Source organism: Crassostrea angulata, chromosome 7, assembly GCF_025612915.1.
Source record: "Crassostrea angulata isolate pt1a10 chromosome 7, ASM2561291v2, whole genome shotgun sequence".
Classification (NCBI taxonomy): domain Eukaryota; kingdom Metazoa; phylum Mollusca; class Bivalvia; order Ostreida; family Ostreidae; genus Magallana; species Magallana angulata.
In genome coordinates, this window is record NC_069117.1 from 23,674,458 (window position 1) to 23,696,694 (window position 22,237).

General features: G+C 33.4%; 2 protein-coding genes across 2 annotated transcripts; both read left to right on the top strand.

The window, feature by feature from the left end:
• Nucleotides 1–878: 878 nt before the first annotated feature.
• LOC128192646 (uncharacterized) lies at nt 879–11,143 on the top strand. Its single transcript, XM_052865507.1, has 3 exons — nt 879–1,290; nt 8,163–9,349; nt 10,008–11,143. Exons 1-3 carry the CDS (start codon nt 1,119–1,121, stop codon nt 10,203–10,205), a joined length of 1,557 nt encoding a protein of 518 aa, XP_052721467.1. The 5' UTR covers nt 879–1,118; the 3' UTR covers nt 10,206–11,143.
• A 7,244-nt stretch (nt 11,144–18,387) lies between these two features.
• LOC128191248 (toll-like receptor 4) lies at nt 18,388–21,520 on the top strand. Its single transcript, XM_052863338.1, has 2 exons — nt 18,388–18,478; nt 18,653–21,520. Exons 1-2 carry the CDS (start codon nt 18,388–18,390, stop codon nt 21,322–21,324), a joined length of 2,763 nt encoding a protein of 920 aa, XP_052719298.1. The 3' UTR covers nt 21,325–21,520.
• The last annotated feature ends 717 nt before the right edge of the window (nt 21,521–22,237 follow it).

Here is a 22,237-nt window from a genome sequence, read left to right on the forward strand (position 1 = left end):
GTAAGGTAAAACTTTTCATTTAATTAAAAAAACTCGCTATTATGTCTATATTCGTGCTAATGGCGCATGGGTTAGCAAATTGTATTAATAGAAGTTTGAACGTCGCTGATTTCCAGTGCAAACATAAGGGGATATATACACTGAACGTAAGTGTAAGAATTTGGATATTTGTTAGAGGACTACACCTAGCGGTAATTTTTCATAAAAAACATCTAATAAATCTTACTTTTCATATCTCATGATCTTATTAATTGCGGAATCCGATCTAGTCCACCACATATAGTTATATGTGATATTATCTGGTGTATGTGTGTTTAAGACTATTTAATATCGGACTCCGCAATCAATAAGATCATTACACTAAGATATTTGTAAGGGTGGGGGATTATATGCAGCTGACCGCCATTTTAAAAAAAAAATTGTACAGATATTTAAAGAAAAAAAAACCCGACAGGTTAATGTGTGGATAAGTTTATTTTGATATATGTAAGAGTAAAATAAATATATTTAACAACTAATATGATACATTTTTATACCAGGACAGATTTGAAGTAAACTTTATACCCAAATCAGTAAACAATGAACAGATTGTGTTCTACAAATGTACAGTGTATGTCTATATTAATAAATGAAACGGGAAAGTTGAATAGTGGGAGGGGAGTGCTTCCCAAATATTTTTTCTAAGTATTAGTATTTTATCTGTAATCCTTATTTAGACCAGATTTTGGACACAGAATATACAAAAATGTACAAAAAAATATATTTCAACATATTATGCATTGAATCAATTTCATGTGTAAATTCACGCGCGTGCGCTTAATATCATCATGTATAACATATATCATGAACCACCCTGTACGTTTAGACCAAAGATCAATTCCAATTTCTGAAACCTACTTTCGCTTTGTTTTTCTTTGAATAGAGTACAAAGTCTTGCCAGGTCGAAGTCGATGATAACGATAGTATTCTATGTCTCATCATAAGCGTGTTTATGTAGTGTTTAACATATGGTTTTGAATTAACAAACTAAACTTTTGTGGATAGTTTGGACTTTCGTAAGGTAAAATTCAATCTTTTAAAAATCAATATAAAAGACGAAAGCAGTCGTTAATTCAGACATGAACGCAGATATGAATGTTACTGGCGGATGTAGCTTTTGCGGCCAATGGTCCACAAATTTACTGAGATGTAGTCGATGTAAGGAGGTGTACTACTGCTCCAGGGACTGTCAGAGAGGACACTGGAGAGAGGGGCACAGAGAACAGTGCAAGGAAGAAACCACATACTCTGGTAAATACATGCATATCATAGCAGGGCTGTTGTTGTAGTTGTGTTGATTTGATACGTATAAAGTCATGACATATGATTTGAACATCAGTAGAAATATAGATGTCTTTAGTGTATTTTCAATTTCCACTTTTATATTCTCAAACCGATTTCGTATAAAATTTCTGCTAGTTTTTGAAAGTAAAATCGCGATTAAGATTAGATTTCTATGTAGTAAAGCTGCAAAAATATTTTAATGTTATGTAGTCTCTTACTCTCAAATGTAATATAACAACAAAATCAATCCATTAAAAGATTGTAGCAATTTGTTTAACAAAACTAGATCTCGTTACGAGTAACGAGTAGGTCTTCCGTCCGATTTTGTTTTTATATGATATGATGAAATATCGATATTCTCTGCCAAATCTGCGATCTTGGTGAATCTAGGTTTTTTGTCTCGAGACCGAAAACGAACGAACAAAAGAGGTTTATGAAAATAAAAGCTAGTTTTTTTTTATACATTTGTTTAGTGTACACCACTGTTAATCATGGAAGATGAAACACTAAAGATAATCAGTTAAACTTGTGAAAAAAAATGAATTGTTTGAACTCTTCTGGTGAGTACCGGAAGTGACGGTTGACAAAAGAAAACGCGTTAAATATATCTTCAATCGATTGTCTATCATTTATAAAAGTTTGTGTCTCAATCACTTACAGTGACTAAAATCTCGCTGGTATCAATTTTGTAAAAAGGCTAGGTACCAAAGATATTTGAAATCTTGATTGTTTTTAAGTTATCTGTAATATAGATTACGAGTGTCTTGGCCCCTCATTTAAGGAGCCAGTCCCTTTTTCTTGAGTTCAATCGAAAGGTCTCACGAATACTAACATTTTTTGTTCTTACACCCATCTAAAATTGTTGTTCATTTTTGACATACAAATGATTGAGTATTTTAGGGGCTAGCCCTCTAGATCCTTAATGGGGACAGACTTTAGAGTTTTGATTAGTGGAATCGATTAGAATCATCAATGCAAACATTTTCTTTTCTACATTGCCTAACAAAATATGTCTCCTTCTCTAGATATATTGCATCGAAGTTTAAGTACTTTGGCCCCTTAAAATCCCTAATTACGTCATAAATGGGTGTGAAAATGATTTTACCTGATAAATATTGCTACAATCAACAACTTTGCTTCTATATTGTATTAAAAAATTTTGATCGTTTTTAAGTTATTTGTAATAGAGTTTACGAGTGTCTTGGCCCCTAATTGAAGGGGCCAGCCCCTTTTTCTTGATTTTGTTGGAAAGAACGTTTAATAATCTACTACTTTTGTTATATATGTCTTAACAAAATATCAACTGATAAAAAGATACAGATGAAAACGTATGAAAATTTTGAATGAAAATTCGTACTCAATTTTCGAGCCCAGGCGAGCTCCAAGAAATGGCGCCACTGGCGTAAAACAACATAATAGTGCACAACTTCAAACTATAGACTACCTATCCTGAAAATTTCATAGTCATATCTCTGATAGTTTCTGAGATCAGCTCTGCACAAAATAGGTCGTGAAAATGGACAAAATGGCCGATAAATCGGTACCGGAAGTGCCGACAGGAAAATTCTCAAAAACGTATGAAGTTAACATCAAGTCTCATCTTCTGTGAAAAAATGGTGGAAATCGGTCCAATAGTTTTCGAGAAATCGCGTGCACAAAATTTGTGGAAAAAAATAATAATAATAATAATAACTAGATCTCGTTACGAGTAACGAGTAGGTCTTCCGTCCGATTTTGTTTTCATATGATACGATGAAATATCGATATTCTCTGCCAAATCTGCGATCTTGGTGAATCTAGGTTTTTTGTCTCGAGACCGAAAACGAACGAACAAAAGAGGTTTATGAAAATAAAAGCTAGGGTTTTTTATACATATGTTTAGTGTACACTACTGTTAATCATAGCAGATGAAACACCAAAGATAATCAGTTAAACTTGTGAAAAAAATGAATTGTTTGAACTCTTCTGGTGAGTACCGGAAGTGACGGTTGACAAAAGAAAACCCGTTAAATATATCTTCAATCGATTGTCTATCATTTATAAAAGTTTGTGTCTCAATCACTTACAGTGACTAAAATCTCGCTGGTATCAATTTTGTAAAAAAGGCTAAGTACCAAAGATATTTAAAATCTTGCTTGTTTTCAAGTTATCTGTAATATAGTTTACGAGTGTCTTGGCTCCTCATTTAAGATGCCAGCCCCTTTTTCTTGAGTTCAATCGAAAGTTCTCACGAATACTAACATTTTTTGTTCTTACACCCATCTAAAATTGTTGTTCATTTTTGAGATACAAATGATTGAATATTTTAGGGGCCAGCCCTATAGATCCTTAATGGGGACAGACTTTGGAGTTTTGATTAGTGGAATTGATTAGAATCATCAATTCAAACATTTTCTTTTCTACATTGCCTAACAAAATATGTCTCCTTCTCTAGATATATTGCATCAAAGTTTAAGTACTTTGGCCCCTTAAAATCCCTAATTACGTCATAAATGGGTGTGAAAATGATTTTACCTGATAAATATTGCTACAATCAACAACTTTGCTTCTATATTGCATTACAAAATTTTGATTGTTTTTAAGTTATTTGCAATAGAGTTTACGAGTGTCTTGGCCCCTAATTTAAGGGGCCAGCCCCTTTTTCTTGATTTTGTTGGAAAGAACGTTTAATGATCTACTATTTTTATTATATATGTATTAACAAAATATCAACTGATAAAAAGATAAAGATGAAAACGTATGAAGAATTGAATGAAAATTCGTACCCAATTTTCGTGCCTAGGCGAGCTCCAAAAAATGGCGCCACTGGCGTAAAACAAAATAATAGTGCACAACTTCAGACTATAGACTACCTATCCTGAAAATTTCATAGTCATATCTCTGATAGTTTCTGAGATCAGCTCTGCACAAAGTAGGTCGTAAAAATGTACAAAATGGCCGATAAATCGGTACCGGAAGTGCCGACAGAAAAATTCTCAAAAACGTATGAAGTTTACATCAAGACTCATCTTCTCTGAAAAAATGGTCGAAATCGGTCGAATAGTTTTCGAGAAATCTCGTGCACAAAATTTGTGGAAAAAAATAATAATAATAATAACTAGATACGATCTCGTTACGAGTAACGAGTAGGTCTTCCGTTCAATTTTTTAAACGATTCCATTAAAATATCAAAGAAATTTCAGAATTTCCACTCAACCCCTCCTTTTCAGATAATGTATACGATTGTCAATATCCTTTCAAATGCTTAACAAAGAGTTTTGCTTTATCACATACAGCACATTAAAGATTTAAGATTTTAGTCCCCTAATATCCCTAATGACGTCATCAGTGGGTGTGGCAATGGGTTTTACAAACTAAAATTGTTACAATCAATAACTTTACTTCTATAATGGTTTACAAAATCCTAATCGTTTTTAAGGTATTTGTAAGAGTTGTTTTTAAGTTATTTGTAATAGAAATTACGAGTCTCTTGGCCCCTAATTAAAGGGGCTAGCCCCTTTTTCTTGATTTCTGTGAAAAGGTCTTAAGAATACAGACATTTTGTGCTCTTACACCCATCTTAAATTGTTGTTCATTTTTGAGATACAAATGTTTGAATATTTTAGGGGCCAGACCTGTAGATCCCTAATGGGGACAGACATTGGTGTTGTGATAAGTGGAATCGATTAAAATCATAAATGCAAACATTTTCTCTTCTATGATGTCTAACAAAATATGTCTCCTTTTCTAGATATATTGCGTCAACGTTTATGTACTTTGGCCCCTAAAAATCCCTTATTGCGTAATAAAGGGGCGTGGCAATGATTTTTTCTGATAGATATTGGTATTATCAACAACTTTGCTTCTATAATTGATACCAATATCTTTATCGTTTTTAAGTTATTTGTAATAGAATTTACGAGTCTCTTGGCCCCTGATGAAAGGGGTCAGCCCCTTTTTCTTGATTTCTTTGAAAAGGTCTTAAGAATACAAACATTTTTGCTCTTGCACCTATCTTAAATTGTTGTTCATGTTTGAGATACAAATGTTTGAATATTTTAGGGGCCAGCCCTGTAGTTCCCTAATGCGGACAGACATTAGTGTTTTGATAAGTGGAATCGATTTAAATCATTGATGCAAACATTTTCTTCTCTATGATGTCTAACAAAATATGTCTACTTCTCTTGATATATTGCGTCAAAGTTTAAGTACTTTGGCCCCTAAAAATCCCTAATTACGTAATAAATGGGCGTTGCAATGATTTTTTCTAATAGATATTGGTACGATCAACAACTTTGCTTCTATAATGCATTACAAAATCTTTATCATTTTTAAGCTATTTGTTATAGAGTTTACGAGTGTCTTGGCCCCTAATTTAAGGGGCCAGCCCCTTTTTCTTAAATTGAATCGAAAGGTCTCATAAATTCTAACATTTTTTGTTCTGATATCTATTTAAAATTGTTCTTCATTTTTGAAATACAAATGTTTGAATATTTTAGGGGCCAGACCTCTAAATCCTTAATGGGGACGGAAATTTGTGTTTTGATAAGTGGAATCGATTTAAATCATAAATTCAAACATTTTCTCTTCTATGATGTCTAACAAAATATTTCTGCTTCTCTAGTTATATTGCGTCAAAGTTTAAGTACTCTGGCCCCTAAAAATCCCTAATTACGTAATAAATGGGCGTGGCAATGATTTTTTCTAATAGATATTGGTACGATCAACAACTTTGCTTCTATAATGCATTACAAAATCATTATCGTTTTTGAGTTATTTGTAATAGAGTTTATGACTGTATTAGCCCCTAAATAAAGGGGCCAGCCCCTTTTTCTTGATTTCGTTGGAAAGAACTTTTGATTATCTACCACTTTTGTTATACATGTCTTAACAAAATATCAACTAATAAAAAGATATAAATCAAAACGTGTGAAAATTTTGAATGAAAATTCGTACCCAATTTTCGTGCCCAGGCGAGCTCCAAGAAATGGCGCAACAGGCATTAAACAACTACATGTTGCACAACTTCAAACTATCGTCTACCTATCCTGAAAATTTCATATTCATATCTCTTATGGTTTCCGAGTTTATAGCTGCACAAAATGGGTCGTCGAAAATTACAAAATGGCCGATAATTCGGTACCGGAAGTGACTACGAAAAAATTAAGAAAAATGTATTAAGTTTAGATCACGCCAAAACATCTGTGAAAAAATGGTTGAGATCGGTCGAATAGATTTCGAGAAATCTCGTGCACAAAATTTGGAAAAAAAAAATAATAATAATAAGAAACAGTACGAAAACAATAAGGTCTTCCGCTGGAAACGGAAGACCTTAATAATAAGAAATCGTACGAAAACTATAAGGTCTTCCGTTGGAAACGGAAGACCTTAACTAGATACGATCTCGTTACGAGTAACGAGTAGGTCTTCCGTTCAATTTTTAAACGATACGATTAAAATATCAATGGAATTTCAGAATTCTCCCTCAAACACTCCCATTCCGATAACGTATACGATTGTCAATATCCTTTAAAATACTTAACAAAGTGTTTTGCATTTTCAAATATTGCATATTAAAGATTTAAGAGTTTAGTCCCCTAAAATCCCTAAGTATGTCATCAATTGGTTTGGAAATGAGTTTTACAAACTGATATTGTTACGATCAACAACTTTGTTTCTGTAATGCATTACAAAATCTTGATCGTTTTTAAGGTATGTGAAAAAGACTTTACGAGTGTCTTGGCCCCTAATGTAAGGGGCCAGCCCCTTTTTCTTGATTTCTTTCGAAAGGCCCCACAAATACTAACATTTTTTGTTCTTACACCTATTTAAAATTGTTTATTATTTTTGAGATACAAATGATTGAATATTTTAGGGGTCAGCCCTCTAGATCCTTAATGGGGGCAGGAATTTGTGTTTTGATTAATGGAATCGATTAGAATCATCATGCAAGCATTTTCTCTTCTACAATGCTTAACAAAATATGTATCCTTCTTTAGATATATTGCGTCAAAGTTTAAGTACTTTGGCCCCTAAAAATCCCTAATTACGTAATAAATGGGCGTGGCAATGATTTTTTCTAATAGATATTGGTACGGTCAACAACTTTGGTTCTATAATGCATTACGAAATCTTTATCGTTTTTAAGTTATTTGTATTAGAGTTTATAAGTGTTTTGGCCCCTAAATAAAGGGGCCAGCCCCTTTTTCTTAAATTTGTTGGAAAGAACTTTTGATTATCTACCACTTTTGTTATATATGTCTTAACAAAATATTAACTGATAAAAAGATACAGGTCAAAATGTATGAAGTTTTTGATGCAAAATTCGTATCCAATTTTCGAGCCTAGGCGAGCTCAAAGGAATGGCGCCACTGGCGCAAAAAAAATACGTTCTGCACATCTTCAAACTATGGTCTACCTATCCTGAAAATTTCATATTTATATATCTTATAGTCTCTGAGTTTATGTCTGCACAAAATGGGTCGTAAAAACTTACAAAATCGGCCGTAAATCGGAACCGGAAGTGACGATTTCAAAATTTCAAAAAACTTCTAGAATTATGACCACTGGCAATCATCTGTGAAAAAATGGTCGAAATCGGCCGAATAGTTTTCGAGATATCGCGTGCACAAATTTTGTGGAAAAAAATAATAATAATAATAATAAGAAACAGTACGAAAACAATAAGGTCTTCCGTTGGAAACGGAAGACCTTAATAAGAAATCGTACGAAAACTATAAGGTCTTCCGTTGGAAACGGAAGACCTTAACTAGTAAATTGGTATAATATGTCCATTACATGTAAAAAGATATTTTTATAATCCTGGAAAACTATGTACCCTTGTGATCTATTTCCAACAGAATTTACCTCAACCGATGCTGTGTGCGGGTTCTGCAGTATGAAAACAAACCAACTAAAAAGGTGTAGCGGGTGTAAGGATGTCTCTTATTGCTCTAAGGAGTGTCAGAAACAAGATTGGAGTCGGGGACACAAAAATAACTGTGAAATGATTGCAAACAAAGAAAGGCCTTCCTTTCAAGTGGTGTCTACGGAAGACAACTCTAGCAAAGATGAAACGACCCCAGTCATCACAGATTTGGAAAGGTGTTCAAAATGTAAAATTGGTGGCGAATTGAAACTTTGCCAGAGATGTAAAAAACAGAAATATTGTTCTGTCGAGTGTCAGAAAGCGGACTGGAAAAATCATAAAGTTAGTTGTTTAAAAAAGGGACAAGGGAACAGTATGAGAGAAAATGAAAGAAGGGCCGGGGATTTGTTACCTATATGTGCTTATTGCAGAAATAAGAAGACATCTCTCACTTGCTCGGTCTGTAAATCTGTGTATTATTGTTCCGAGCCTTGTAAGAAACTAGACCTGGTCTGGCACAAAACATTTTGTAGATCAAATAAAATCCCACCAAAAATTAGGGAGACACTTAACAGCGCACAATGCTCCATTCTTGGTCTTGTCACACCTGAGGAACACCAAGGAAATAACCCAAACGACGGGAATCAACACGCTACAGCGGAACAGATGCGTCTTTTTCAACGTGCTTATTGTCGTCAGTGTCATAAGAAGTCGATTGAGATACCTTGTCCTTACTGCAAGACAGTTATGTATTGTTCAATAGATTGCCGGGATATTCATAAAACAGTCCATCAAAAATCCTGCACTTTTTTGCAGGGACAGTCACAACAAGAAAGTACATCTGGAAAACCGGAAAACTCATCTTCTTTTAGTACGTTTGAAACTTTTGTAGAATACTCACCATTCCATGCCATAATGCCCCATGGAAGAAGCCCGTGTTATATTGAAGATGGTGCAAATCTAGGTTTGATAATAGAACGATCAGAGCAATCACGTCTTGCAGCTATGATGAAAACCAGTCACAAGTTTCCAAACCACACTCTTATAATCCGCATCAGGGAAATACCTGTGGAGGAAAAGTCTCTATTTGCTTCAAACATATGTACGCAACCATTAGTTTTTCTTTCCTACATCAGAAGGTTTCACAAGTACAGAGGACGCCATAATGTTTATTTACAGGTTTGCTGATTATTTTTATACTCAGTCTGATTATTTCTTGTTGAGTTGTATGTATAGGGACAAACAACTTTTCGATATTGGTGCTGACAGGCTTTTTTCAAAAGCTGAGATAAATAGACTCATTGTTATCAAGTCTTCTATCAAAAAAGTTCATTTCTACACTGATCATGTTTGAAACACAAGAAAAACAAACACTAACCACAACACGGATTATACTGTTAAGTTGTAAAATCTTTTATTTGTCCATTAGTAATATCTTTCCAAAATTTACAAAGTGAACTCATAGCACATATTAGATATAGCTTCAGTTCAAAAAGAAAATAATAAAAAATAATTAACAAATATTAATCCAGGAGATACTAATGATACTAAATAGCTAGTATGCGGAGGAGCGTAGTTGATTTTTATTTATTTATCAACTCTAGTAAAACGTACTTATTTGAATTGAACTTGGTGTTATCATTTTCCAAAAAGCTCCAAATAACAACATTTCAAACATCATCTTTCTATTTTGTCGGTTTAAATGAAGTAAAACTGAGGTGACTCTAAAAAATCTTGGAATTTTTTTTCCATCATCATTCGCTCTTACTATTTTCTATGATGAAAGTATTGTATTGCTGAATAATTTAAAGTTAAATAATTTTTTTCTTTTTTCAAGGATTCGGAACGGCGAGAGATATACGCCAGTTTCTACCTCCCAAATGATGACCCTTCACCACACTTCCGGTGGAGTGACGTAGTTCCTGGGAAGTTCATCGCCATTTTGTTACCTTGCATACATTTCTTCAATGACGAGACAGTTGGTTTACGAGTGGACAAAGCCAGTTATGTATACTGCTTTGATGTAAAGGACTAAAGCCGAGTTTTTTCTCTTGCAAGATATCAGAAATTGTAAAACTGTGGAAAATGATGTTTCCGATTAGTAATGCTTTAAATTTATATTGTAAATACGTGTTGTTAATGTGTGTGAGACGGTTTTGGATTCAATTGTAGCTTGAATAATTCGATGCGTAGTTATGATATGGTAAAAACCTACAGGACTGTTAACCTCACAGTCTGTCCAACCTCATTTTATTTTTTAATTATGTTGGTATTGCTTGAATAATTATACTGCTTCTACATAAATTTTTTAAAAGCTTTTTTCTGTCCTTCTCTCTGTCAACGGATTATTCTTCTTTTGTGACAATACAATCTTCTTTTTGAAAAATCTGAATAAAACCTATAGTTTGTTCACTCTCTGCAAACAAATTACATGTAGTTACTTTTTAACCTGATATACATACCAATAAATACTTTTCTAATATGTATTATTATTGATCTTAACAATGAACAATATCAATTACATGAAAATATTTTTCGGTCATTGTCGTCCATCATATCAGCATAAAAGCTAATGATGTGGTTTCATTATTGGTAATATTTTACAGAACAGACAGAACAATCTGAAAAATATACGCTATCATATAATACTCTTGGGTCGAGACAGCAGACACGCACATGTTTGCTACACATATCTCTCAATATTATATACAGAGAACATTTTTATTGTTCAATATATATCTGATATTTTAAACCTAATCTATTAACTTTACTGTCCACATGCATATATTACCAGTTTTTCATCTCACATCACTTACGACGAACTTTTTGTTTGTTTCTTGAATTCTGACGATAACTTTACACAATTTAATGGCATTCAAATTTCCGTGTTTCGGTTTTGAAAATGTTTGTATGAATTCTATTATTGTTTCCTTCATTTACAATGTCAGTTATAATAAAGTTTAATTTTCTTCCCTTTCTTGTCAATTTTCTTTAAATTTTTTTTAAAATGAACAGATATAAATATGTCAAATAACCCCTCAAGGGGCCTCATTTACAAAAATGAATCTAGATTGTAGCAACTCCTATGATAAACACGAAAAATACATTGCTTACTAAATAATAATTGTTGCTATTTTAAAGAAAATTAACAATTATTACCTGGGAGAAGAAGAAAAGACATTTTTTTTTTATCAACAAACATGTCCAGGAGAATATTCGCGAGCCCTGCATGTGTTTTGTTTACAGTAAACACGAATGCATAATAGTATAGAAGGCTGAACCCCTAACACATTGCGATGTAAATATGTGATAGGTTATACGTAATTATTAATTTTAATATATAATTAGATTTATTTCAAGGAGAACTTTGTAATTTTCTGAAAGTTTATACATTCATGAGTAGTACAAAAATACCGAACAAGATTGGAATTTTTTTTCAAGTCGGTTTTTTGATAAGATGCGCCATACTGTTTCTTTAAACGTTTAAGTTGCAGGTCTATATAAATTGTATACTGTGATAAAAATCATTTTACGAATAGTTTTAAAACTTTCGCAATCCAATTGGCAACACAAAAGTAAAATGCATAAAGCATACAGTGGTTTAATGTCATTTAACATTTTTAGATTCAAAAAAAGATGTCCTTATACATAAGGAACAAGAAGTAATAATCAACCAATATGTAACAAAACTAAATGCAAATGAAATTTCGAAGGACGTAATTTGCTTTTACTGGTGTTAATATAAACATATATCATAAAATATAATTGGAAAATGAAATAGAGTATCATAGATAATACTGGTACACAAAAAGTTTATTCATGATAAGAATGTTAACCAATTTACTACTTTTTGATAAATGACAGAGAGAAAACGACAAAAATTACCCCCCAAAACCCCCCAGACATTCACCATCTACACTTATTCTATCAGACTATACCTTTAAAACTGTATTTAATTTTAGCCGGGCTCTGCTGAAAGCAGAGTCCTGGCTATAGGCAGGCAAATCGCCAATGTTACTATAAATAGCACAACTTCTAAAGTAAACAAAAAACCAAACAGCGTCAAAGTATAGCTTCCGCTATACCAAATAGTTACACAAAGAGCCACGATTTGTCAAAAGTGTTGGCATTTTGTTTCTTTTCTTCTTTAATTTCGAATGAATTGTCTATCATTTTTAGTTTTCTTATTAATAACTTGTTTTAAAACCAATACTATGCATTTTGGACACATACAATGCGCATGAATTGCCATGAACTACTTTGCTGCGCGATGAAGAAATGGGGATTGAATATATAATGCTTGTTGCAAAATTCAAGGAAGCATCTGTTGAACTTTCTAATTTCTACTAGACAGACATATTTTTTGTTTATAGCCGCTTACAAAATTCGGTCGCTCTCTGACGCTTTGCCGACATTAAAAGTATGAGAGAGAGAGAGAGAGAGAGAGAGAGAGAGAGAGAGAGAGACACACACACAGAGAGAGCTATTTTCAGTCTTTACTACACAATATGCATAAAGACACACCAAAAGAGCCATTTCAGTACTTCAGTACTTTGATTAAAAGTAGAGAAGATAACTGACCAGGACTTCAAAATTTCTTTGAAGTTTTACTTCACATGAAGATCAGCGAGGCAGTATCCGTATAAAGTATACATACTTTCAGTAGATCAAAAGTTGTAAATGTCGCAATGGTATCTATCTTGTAAATTTTCAGTCTGACACCTTATCTACATGTAAGATATTACGTAATGTCCTTATCTTTGATCTTAAATATAACAATATGAATAAACAGAATTATTTTGTATTAATCATTTTAGATGCGTTTTGATTAAAATCAAGTCGGATATTAAATATTAATAAAATATAACCTCCTCTCTCTATCTCAGCATTTGCTGAAATCAAAAGAAGTATGGTTTAAATTTAAATGACTTTTAACTCTTTCTCTTTTTTATTATTTCCTATTATGTATGCTGTCGTGATATAGTAACATTGTTTTTAATCAGGAAAAAGACCCCTTTCTCTATGATATAATATATATATATCTCTCTCCGTCTCTCTCTCTCTCTCTCTCTCTCTCTCTCTCTCTCTCTCATGGATTATCTATAGTCCTAAAATTTCAGGTCCTGAGTCAGAAAGGCATTAGCACGGTAAAATCTCATTACAGCATCACCATCGCCAGTTCCAAAACCAACTCAATATAGTCAAAAAGTGTTACAGTCTCTCTCTCTCTCTCTCTCTCTCTCTCTCTCTCTCTCTCTCTCTCTCTCTCTCTCTCTCTCTCTCTCTCAATAGCCTAATACAACCTTTCTTGATTTCGAACCTTTTTCTTAATATTTGAATTTCCAACCACCCTTGTCTGTGATAACATTACGAATCAATTTTGAACCCTAAAACCCAATAACTTTATAAAAAATGAGTGACACAAATTAGGCGTGTCTAGTAGCATTACCAAAAAACGATATTGGCTGCGCCGCGTAGTTATACATAATATGTGCAACATAAAAAAAAATATTACATTTTAAGGAGGTTCGCACCTGAAATAATAGTAATATCAATCATCCGAAAACCACTTGGACATAAAGATGGGGTCCTAAAATGTTATTTTTTTATTTGTAACCCATGTCACGTACCATTTTTGGAAATATAGGGGCCCAATTAGAAATGACAATTTTCCTGAAATCTTTTGCTAAAATTTGACATTGAAATTGTTAATTTGAAGAAATCAAGCAAATATTTATAGTTTGAACTATTATTTAGTTATGATTTTAATAAAGTATGAAGTTGAACACATGTAGTGACTATAAAAGTAAAATCTAAGTCAAAGTTTAAAAATTCTTGCTTTACTGGTGACTTCAAATGCCTGTACATAATGAACGCAACAACAGATGTTTAAAAATTTTGGAGTAATCAAATTATAATGCAAATAAAAAAAATTATAGTGATGTCATCTTTCCGAAACTTTGCTTACAAATAAGACACACATTTAATGTCACATTTAAAAGTAAAACAAATAGGGGTCACATCTCAAAAATGTAAGATATAACATGAAACACTAGTAAGCTAATTTAAGGCCAAAATTGGAGTTAATTTTTTCTTAACTTCTATGAAATATGCCAAAATATAATGATAGAAATATTAAAATATTGTTTAATTATGTTTTCAGAACATCATGAATATATCGTAATACTCAAACTATCTAGAAGTTTGGTCTGCGCTGAAAATTAGGAAGCTAAAGTACGTAACAGTAATCAAAACTACAGTGAGTTATGAAAGTGGTTCATTTCCTTCTTGAAAACATTCCGCCACAAAATATAGTCCCTTACTAAACTCTATAAAAAAGTAATTTTATTAAAACAATTTTATTCTATAAAGTTTATTTGGCATTGTTAAATATAAATATACTACTAGAGTTAATATGTGATGCAGAATTTTGCAGAAAATTGACTGATATCGTCTGACATCTACCGTATAATCACTGTACGCTATTGTAAATCCACTGTACATCTACTTGCCAGAACTACTATACCCCACTGTATCCCACTGTACTTACACACTGACCAGAATCCACTGTAAGCTTAAGACTTAACTTTAATCTAGTTTCGGGACGTACGTCAGAACTTTACTTGGTTGTATTTTGCGTTTTACTAAGCAGCGTATCTGTATAAGTGGCTTACGTCCTTGACAACGTGGTACTGCATATCCGCAAAATGTGCCTATCATTATGCATATAATACGTGAAAACATGTACATGTACGCTCACGAAAGATATGCATTAAAATTTTGTTTAAACAATGTTTAGAAAGACGTTTCTAAAATATTATAAAGATTGAATACTATATTTCCTATTCTTAAACAGCATGACTGATACCAGTAGGTAGTGAAAACGAAATTTATCGGTTAATTTAAATGATTATTTATATGATAAAAATTGAAATAGAATCCTTAATACCAAAATGAATGTATAATATGAATTTAGGCTTTTTACTTACTACAGCATAAGTCAAAATGGATTTTTCTCTCAATTTGTAAAACCTCAATTCAAATCGATTTGATTGACAAAATACAGGAAATTAACAGCCCGTTCAATTTAAATTAGAGCTTGCCATCAACATGTATAAAAGCTGGTGAGGGAGGTGTATTAATGCGATGACCAACAGTTTACAGAATAAAGGTACATAAACGTTTATATAATATGTATGCAACTTTTTATAAATCGGATTTAAAATATAAAAATTATCTTCTAGGGAAAGTATCTTAAAGAGCATATAATTATTTTGTGATCTTAAGATTCCATATCAATAAAAATTCATAAATAAAACATATTAGATTAATTTTTCACGACATGTTGTATTCTTTTCTATGTAAATGCAGCATACATCCTGGTAAAAATGAATATCGATGAAAACAACATACTTTAAATATTTAGAAAAAAATATTTCTTCAAATTAATGGTACAGTAGAGTACAGTGATGTACAGTGCTGGTCAGTGGCGTACAGTGTTGGTCAGTCTCTGTACAGTGGAAATCAGCAGGACTGTTCAATGGGGTACAGTGAAAACCAGTAGGACCTTACAGTGGCGTACTTAGGGGTACAGGGCTGGTCAATGCCCTGTACAGAGCTGTTGAGTAGGGGACAGTGGAAGTCAGTAGGACTGTACATTGAATTGGGATACAGTGCTGGTCAGTAAAAATAAATAAAGGTACAGTGGGTACAATAGAACTGAAAAAATGAATATTGGAGAAATTTTCTTACTTTAAATATTTAGAAAGCTTTTATTTTTAAATTAAAAGAACAATGGCGTAGAGGGGCGATAGAGCTAGTCGGTGTCCTGTACAGCGGCGTCCAGTGATGGTCAGTGCCCTGTACAGAGCTGTTGAGTAGGGTACAGTGGAAGTTAGTAGGACTGTACAGTGGCATATAGTGGGATACAGTGATGGTCAGTAAGGGTAGAGTCAGTGAAAGATACAATGAGGTACTACACAGGGGATGCAAGACAATTTTAGGGAATAGGAGTGGATTTTGAGGTCAGTGTTTTTCGAAAGGTTTGAAGGACCTTATGATGTCTTAAAAAACTTCTATGACGTCACCCATTGTATTTAGTCAACGTTTATTTTCACTATTCAACCAGCAGTTGTTGGATATATAAATATCCAACTGATGGGCAGTTCGATATTTTTAATATCCAACCGCCCATCAGTTGGATATTCAAATATCCAACAGTGCATAAAACAAACAAAAATGACAAAATGTTGAAAACGTGTATTTCAACATAAATCCAAATTCATAACACAGAATCTAGTCATCCATACATGTACATCCGATAAGCCACGAATGAAATTTCAGCAGAAATACATGTATTTCCTTTTCTTAATTTTAATAGACTTGTGATCACATATTAAATCACTTCCATAAACACTTTTAGACTTCCTCGTTGAGCCTTGAACCATAACGCTCCTAATCATTAGTTTTAACAATAAAAGGAATATTGTCGCACTATGACTTCGTAAGACTCCTATCAATTTTTTTCATAACAGACTGCATCGTCTGTTAATTTACGTCAAAATTCTGATTTTTCCTTTCTCCTTGGAAGTCTAAAATATCATTCAAACGGTATCCGTGCCTTTCCTGGAACTGTGGGCTTCTATACTTTGCGTTAAAAAATTTATCAACTAAATCTATGTCTGCTTAGTACAACGGAATGGTTTTCTTTAACATGCGCACATGTTCACTCGTCCATGAATAAAAGGTGTGTTTGGTAAGACTATTGTGTATAGTACTGTTGGAATTATAAATGAGCTACAACAATGAAGCGCATTGAAGTGGTAAAATGTTCGTTTGAATGGAATATTCTAGACTGTGTATCGAACGTCAATTGTTACATAAGACACACCCATTTCTTTTGAAACGAGGAAAATAGTATTCGTCACAATGCTTTCGGAACCGCCCCTCTTCTAAACAACACAAGCAGGAATTTCACACACGTACATTATACACAAAAACACAAACTTTCTTTTCTTTCTTTCATTCTTTCCAACTATGTTCAGAAACAGTGATATTGTTCAAAATAAAAATATTTTAGTAACAAATTTGTGTTTTGAACTTCCTGTTACAAATAAAGGAAATGGTTTTTTTTTACAACATATATGCACATGTTTAAGTGGGGTAAGCTAGGTTCTTCGTCTTCTTCGACCTTCTACATTTATTGCTGTGTTAGCAGCTTGTTGAGGGGACTGGGACAGGCACGTAGCATCAGGGGGGGGGGGGGGGGCAGGGGGGCCTGGCTCCCCCCTCTTTTTCTCACAGCAACTAAATTTTTAAATTTACGTATAAAAAATTGAATTATCATGGAGTTGCCCCCCCCCCCCCCCACTTTTTTGTAGGATGGAAAAAATTGATATGAAAATAAGGAAATTAGGATTGAAATTGAAGCTATATACTATGCCCCCCCCCCCCCCCCCCCCCCCACGGATTAGGATTTTGAAGATTTTTGGAAAGTCCTATTTCCTTTTTTTTTTTTTTTGCTTGTCAAGATTTTTTGGATGAGTCTGGCCCCCCCCCACTTTCAAAAACGATGCTACGTGCCTGTGGGATATGCACGGGGCGTGAAAAACATAAACGGAGAAAATATCGGGATTCAGCTTGTGTTCACATTTCGGTCCGCAGCCCTGCTTGTGTTGTTTAGAAGATGAGCGCGGTTCCGAAAGCATTGTTACGAATACTGTTTTCCTCGTTATAAAAGAAATGGGCGTGTCTCATGTAACAATTAACGTTCGATACAAAGTTTAGAATATTCCATTCAAACGAACATTTTTACCACTTCAGTGCGCATAATTGTAGGTGCTTTTGTATTACAGCTCAGTTGGATATATGAATGGATCATTGCTTCTTTGAGGTCCAGTGGGGGGATTGTTTTTAAGTAAGATAAATAACGAGATAGTGTTGAATAGTTTAGAGAAAACATCCCCTCCTCGGTCCTTCGGCCCTCGGAGAGAATGTTTTCTCTAAACTATTCAACACTATCTCGTTATTTATCCATTACATATCTTTCTATCTATCTTGTAGAGTTTAAACTTATTCATAGCGTTTGAACAATATTTCCTTTCTATTATTAATTTTTTTTAATAAATACATTAACTTTAAATACATATAATGCATCGGTGGGTACGTATTTCTTCCTGTTTGAACTGAATTGAAACCTGCCATAATATAAAATAGGTATGCAAATTCGTACAGTTTTGTTGTTGCCATTGACAAAATTTAAGTATAATGCATCTTTGATTTTGTTTTTAGATATTAGACGTAAGAAACGTAAGTAGAAATTCATGTTTGATCCAATCATCTTTTTAAAAGTAAATTGACAATTTTTGTGAAACAATGATATAATGGAATAACGATACTGCAACTCTCTCTCTCTCTCTCTCTCTCTCTCTCTCTCTCTCTCTCTCATCATATAATACGTTTTCTACACTAATTTTTTTTCAGTGGTAAAACCCAACTACTCCTCGTTGGATGGAAATAGAAATTGCCGAATGGAGGTGAAAAAATTTCTTCACGTCGTTGTTATTATCTGGCTAATTAACGAGGCTCAGATGGTGTCTAGCTCTATTTGTGTGGCTGGTCCGGTATACTCTAATTGTTCTTGTACTATTGCAAATGGAACAGTTATGGCTGACTGTTCACATCTTGAATTGAAAGAATCGCCAAAATTTACATCAATTGTGCAGATTGTGAATCTTAGCTTCAACGAGATGGAGCAAACTCCAGTCCCTGGATCCCTTCCTGCTGGCCTGCAAGTTCTTGATCTTTCCCGTAACAAAATCAAAATTTTTCTTAAATCCACTTTTAGTGGGTTATACTCTCTTCAAATTTTGAACATTAGTTTTAATCTCCTGTCAGTAGACGACATTACTTTCTACAAAGGCGTATTCGGAGATTTAAAAGCTTTGTGGCACTTGGAGATGCAGAACAACTCTTGCAACTCCTCAAACACAAATAACCTGTACCCAGGAACCGCGTTACAAGATTTAATTTCTCTACGAGTACTAGAAATTGATGGATTACCAACATATAATTTTGGTCAAGAATTTTCAACGCTTCGGAATTTGTCGCAATTGAATTTATCCCGTGGTCATTGCAATTTGAGTTTATATGGGCTCACTGAAACATACTTCCAATACCTTACAAATCTAAAATATCTTGTTGTAAGAAATTGTTCAATAACAAACATACATAATAATACATTCTTACTTCTTCGAAATCTCACGTACTTGGATGTATCGGATAATAATTTGTTAACGTTTTGTGGTTTCAAGAATGTGTCAGATGCTCTTATAGGATCATCAATCAAGATATTCAAAGCAAATCGGATATACTGTGCAATTGGAAGGTCGACATTCGCCATCGGAAAGTTTTTTCAATCTCTTCGCAAAACCACCTTAGAGGAATTGTATCTGGATGACAATAAGATAGACTATGCCGATGATCAAATTGGTGGAGATTTTCCTGTGACGCTCAGAAAGCTGTCTTTGAATGGAAATAGACTTTCTCTAGGACGCTACATATTTCTTAATGTCTCCCAGCTTATCGGCTTGAAGGAATTGGATATAAGTTATCAGAATAAACATCTTAAAGCACCATATCGTAACCAATACTATGTTTGTTATGATTATCGTGTATCTATTAAGTGTGATTGTATATATGATGTTGACTTAAATTGGCTATCACAGTCAGGCCGAAAACAACCTCGGACTTTACTACCAGTTGAAGATAAGTGGTGCGATCATGTAGAAATGATAACTATATTGCCACCGTACCTGTCCTCAATAAATTTCGAATATTCTACAGTTGGAGACACCATTCCATTCATGCATTTGAAGTATAATAACTTAAATAAACTTAATCTGCGTGGAAACAGGTTAACCAAATGGATAGGCCCCGTGTGTAACGCCACAAGTATGCTCTATCTTGATCTTTCGGAAAACCTCTGCTCCGATGTTTCAAAATCTTTCTTTAGAGAATTGACAGGACTGGAAACTTTGCTTCTTGATAGAAATTATTTAGTGTATCCAATTCGGAATGATCAGAACGGTGACATATTCCGACGTTTAACAAATCTTCAAAATATAAGTATTGCGAACAATCAGCTAGATGTCCTTCCTAGAAAAATATTCCATGGGCTTGTCAATTTAGAAGCTCTGAACCTAAGCACCAACGCCATAAATGCCGTCGATTTTGATATACAGCACATGTATAATCTAAGTTTCTTAGATCTTTCAAATAATTTTATAAGATTTTTTGACGAAAACTTTACATCGCAGATAGATCTGATACCCTCGAATTCACTTGTGATAAGTCTAGAAAACAATCCATTAGAATGTTCTTGTCGCTCATTATCTTTCTTGAAATGGTTTCAGAAGAAAAAGAACTCCCATTCCGTAACATTTGTAAATAATCAGCTATATAACTGTTCAGATGACAATGGGTACCCTTTAAACTCTGGATTTGCTCAAATAGACGTCATCATACATAATCTTGAAGTAAAATGTAGAAAAACTGAATGGTATGTGTTGGTCATAATAATTATTTTGACCACTTTCGTTTTGTTGCTTATTTGCATTTTCGTCATTTATAGACATAAATGGAAAATTCGATATTTCGTTTATTTGGCTAAACGAGAAATGTTCAAAAGGGGCTACGAACGTGTGGGTGACGAAAATATTTTCAAGTATGACGCCTTTGTGTCTTACGCTGAAGGAAACAGGTGTTTTGCCATAAAAGAGGTCGTCAAACGACTTGAGGGAGAAGCAGGACTCAAAGTTTGTCTTCACGACAAGGACTTCGTTCCTGGTTCGGATATATCTGATAACATAATTGGCGCCATTCGTCATAGCAGAAAGATTATTTTTATTGTATCCTCCCATTTCATCAAATCGGATTGGTGTATGTATGAATTCCATATGGCAAGGTACGAGGAGACAGTAGTGCGTAAACGAAACTGCACAATATTCATATTTCTTGGAGATATTCCTTTGGCAGATTTGCCTTACAAAATCGCGCAGGTACGAGATCAAACTGTGTTTGCCGATTTTCCACGAGATGCCAAAGAAGAGACTAATTTTTGGAATGTTCTTATCGACGCTGTCCACGAACCTTGATTTTCAAATGATGTTTATAAGAATATTCCGAAAGGACCTATTTCATTGAAAGTGGTTTTTTAATTGATTGTAGAACTGTACTTTGCAATGGATACTAATTAACTGTCAATATCATGGTGAAATAGTACATTTTATAAAAATTGTGTTTTATTAGGTCTTTTGATAATGTATTTTTTTCTTCTTCCTTTGCAGTTAGATTAAAGTCATGTTGTCTATTCCCGTTGTCTTTGTATATCAGATCTAAAATAGCTAAGTGACATTACCATCACAAATGTGATTTTAATGTTCTATTCTAACTTACGGCTAATTTATACAGTAAGTATCAATGTTAATTCCAAATTCATAAAGAATTTTTTATAGTGATCCAGGTACATGTACATTAGAATAGTTCAGATTTTGTAGAAGAGATGACCTTTTTCTCTTTGTATGACCTTACTGGTAGTATACATCTGTGACCTCAAATTTTATTAGAATAATACAAAAAGTTTTCTTAACGTTTAACTAATTAAACACTGAGCATAGCTTTGAACAAGCAAGAATTCTCTTAAGAAATAAATGTATAGAATCTTAAATGTAAGGTATTATATAAAGACTGTATTCATTCATTTCGAAATATGCAAGAGAACAATTATTGCAGCATTGAAATTGGAAGGTTAATTTTTTAAATGCATTTTTGAAAAATCAAATTGAATATCATATAAAACAATTCCCCAACGGGAACAAATACGATTTATAAAGAAAACCTGTGCAACTGAGATTTCATGCCTCATACTTATGTAATCTTAAACCAATCATTAATACATGTGTATTTATGATAATTTAATATAATTCATTGGAAACAAGAATTCTTGGCAAACAATCTAAAATACAAAATCACACTCATTTCTTCACTATTACTAGTACACTATTACTA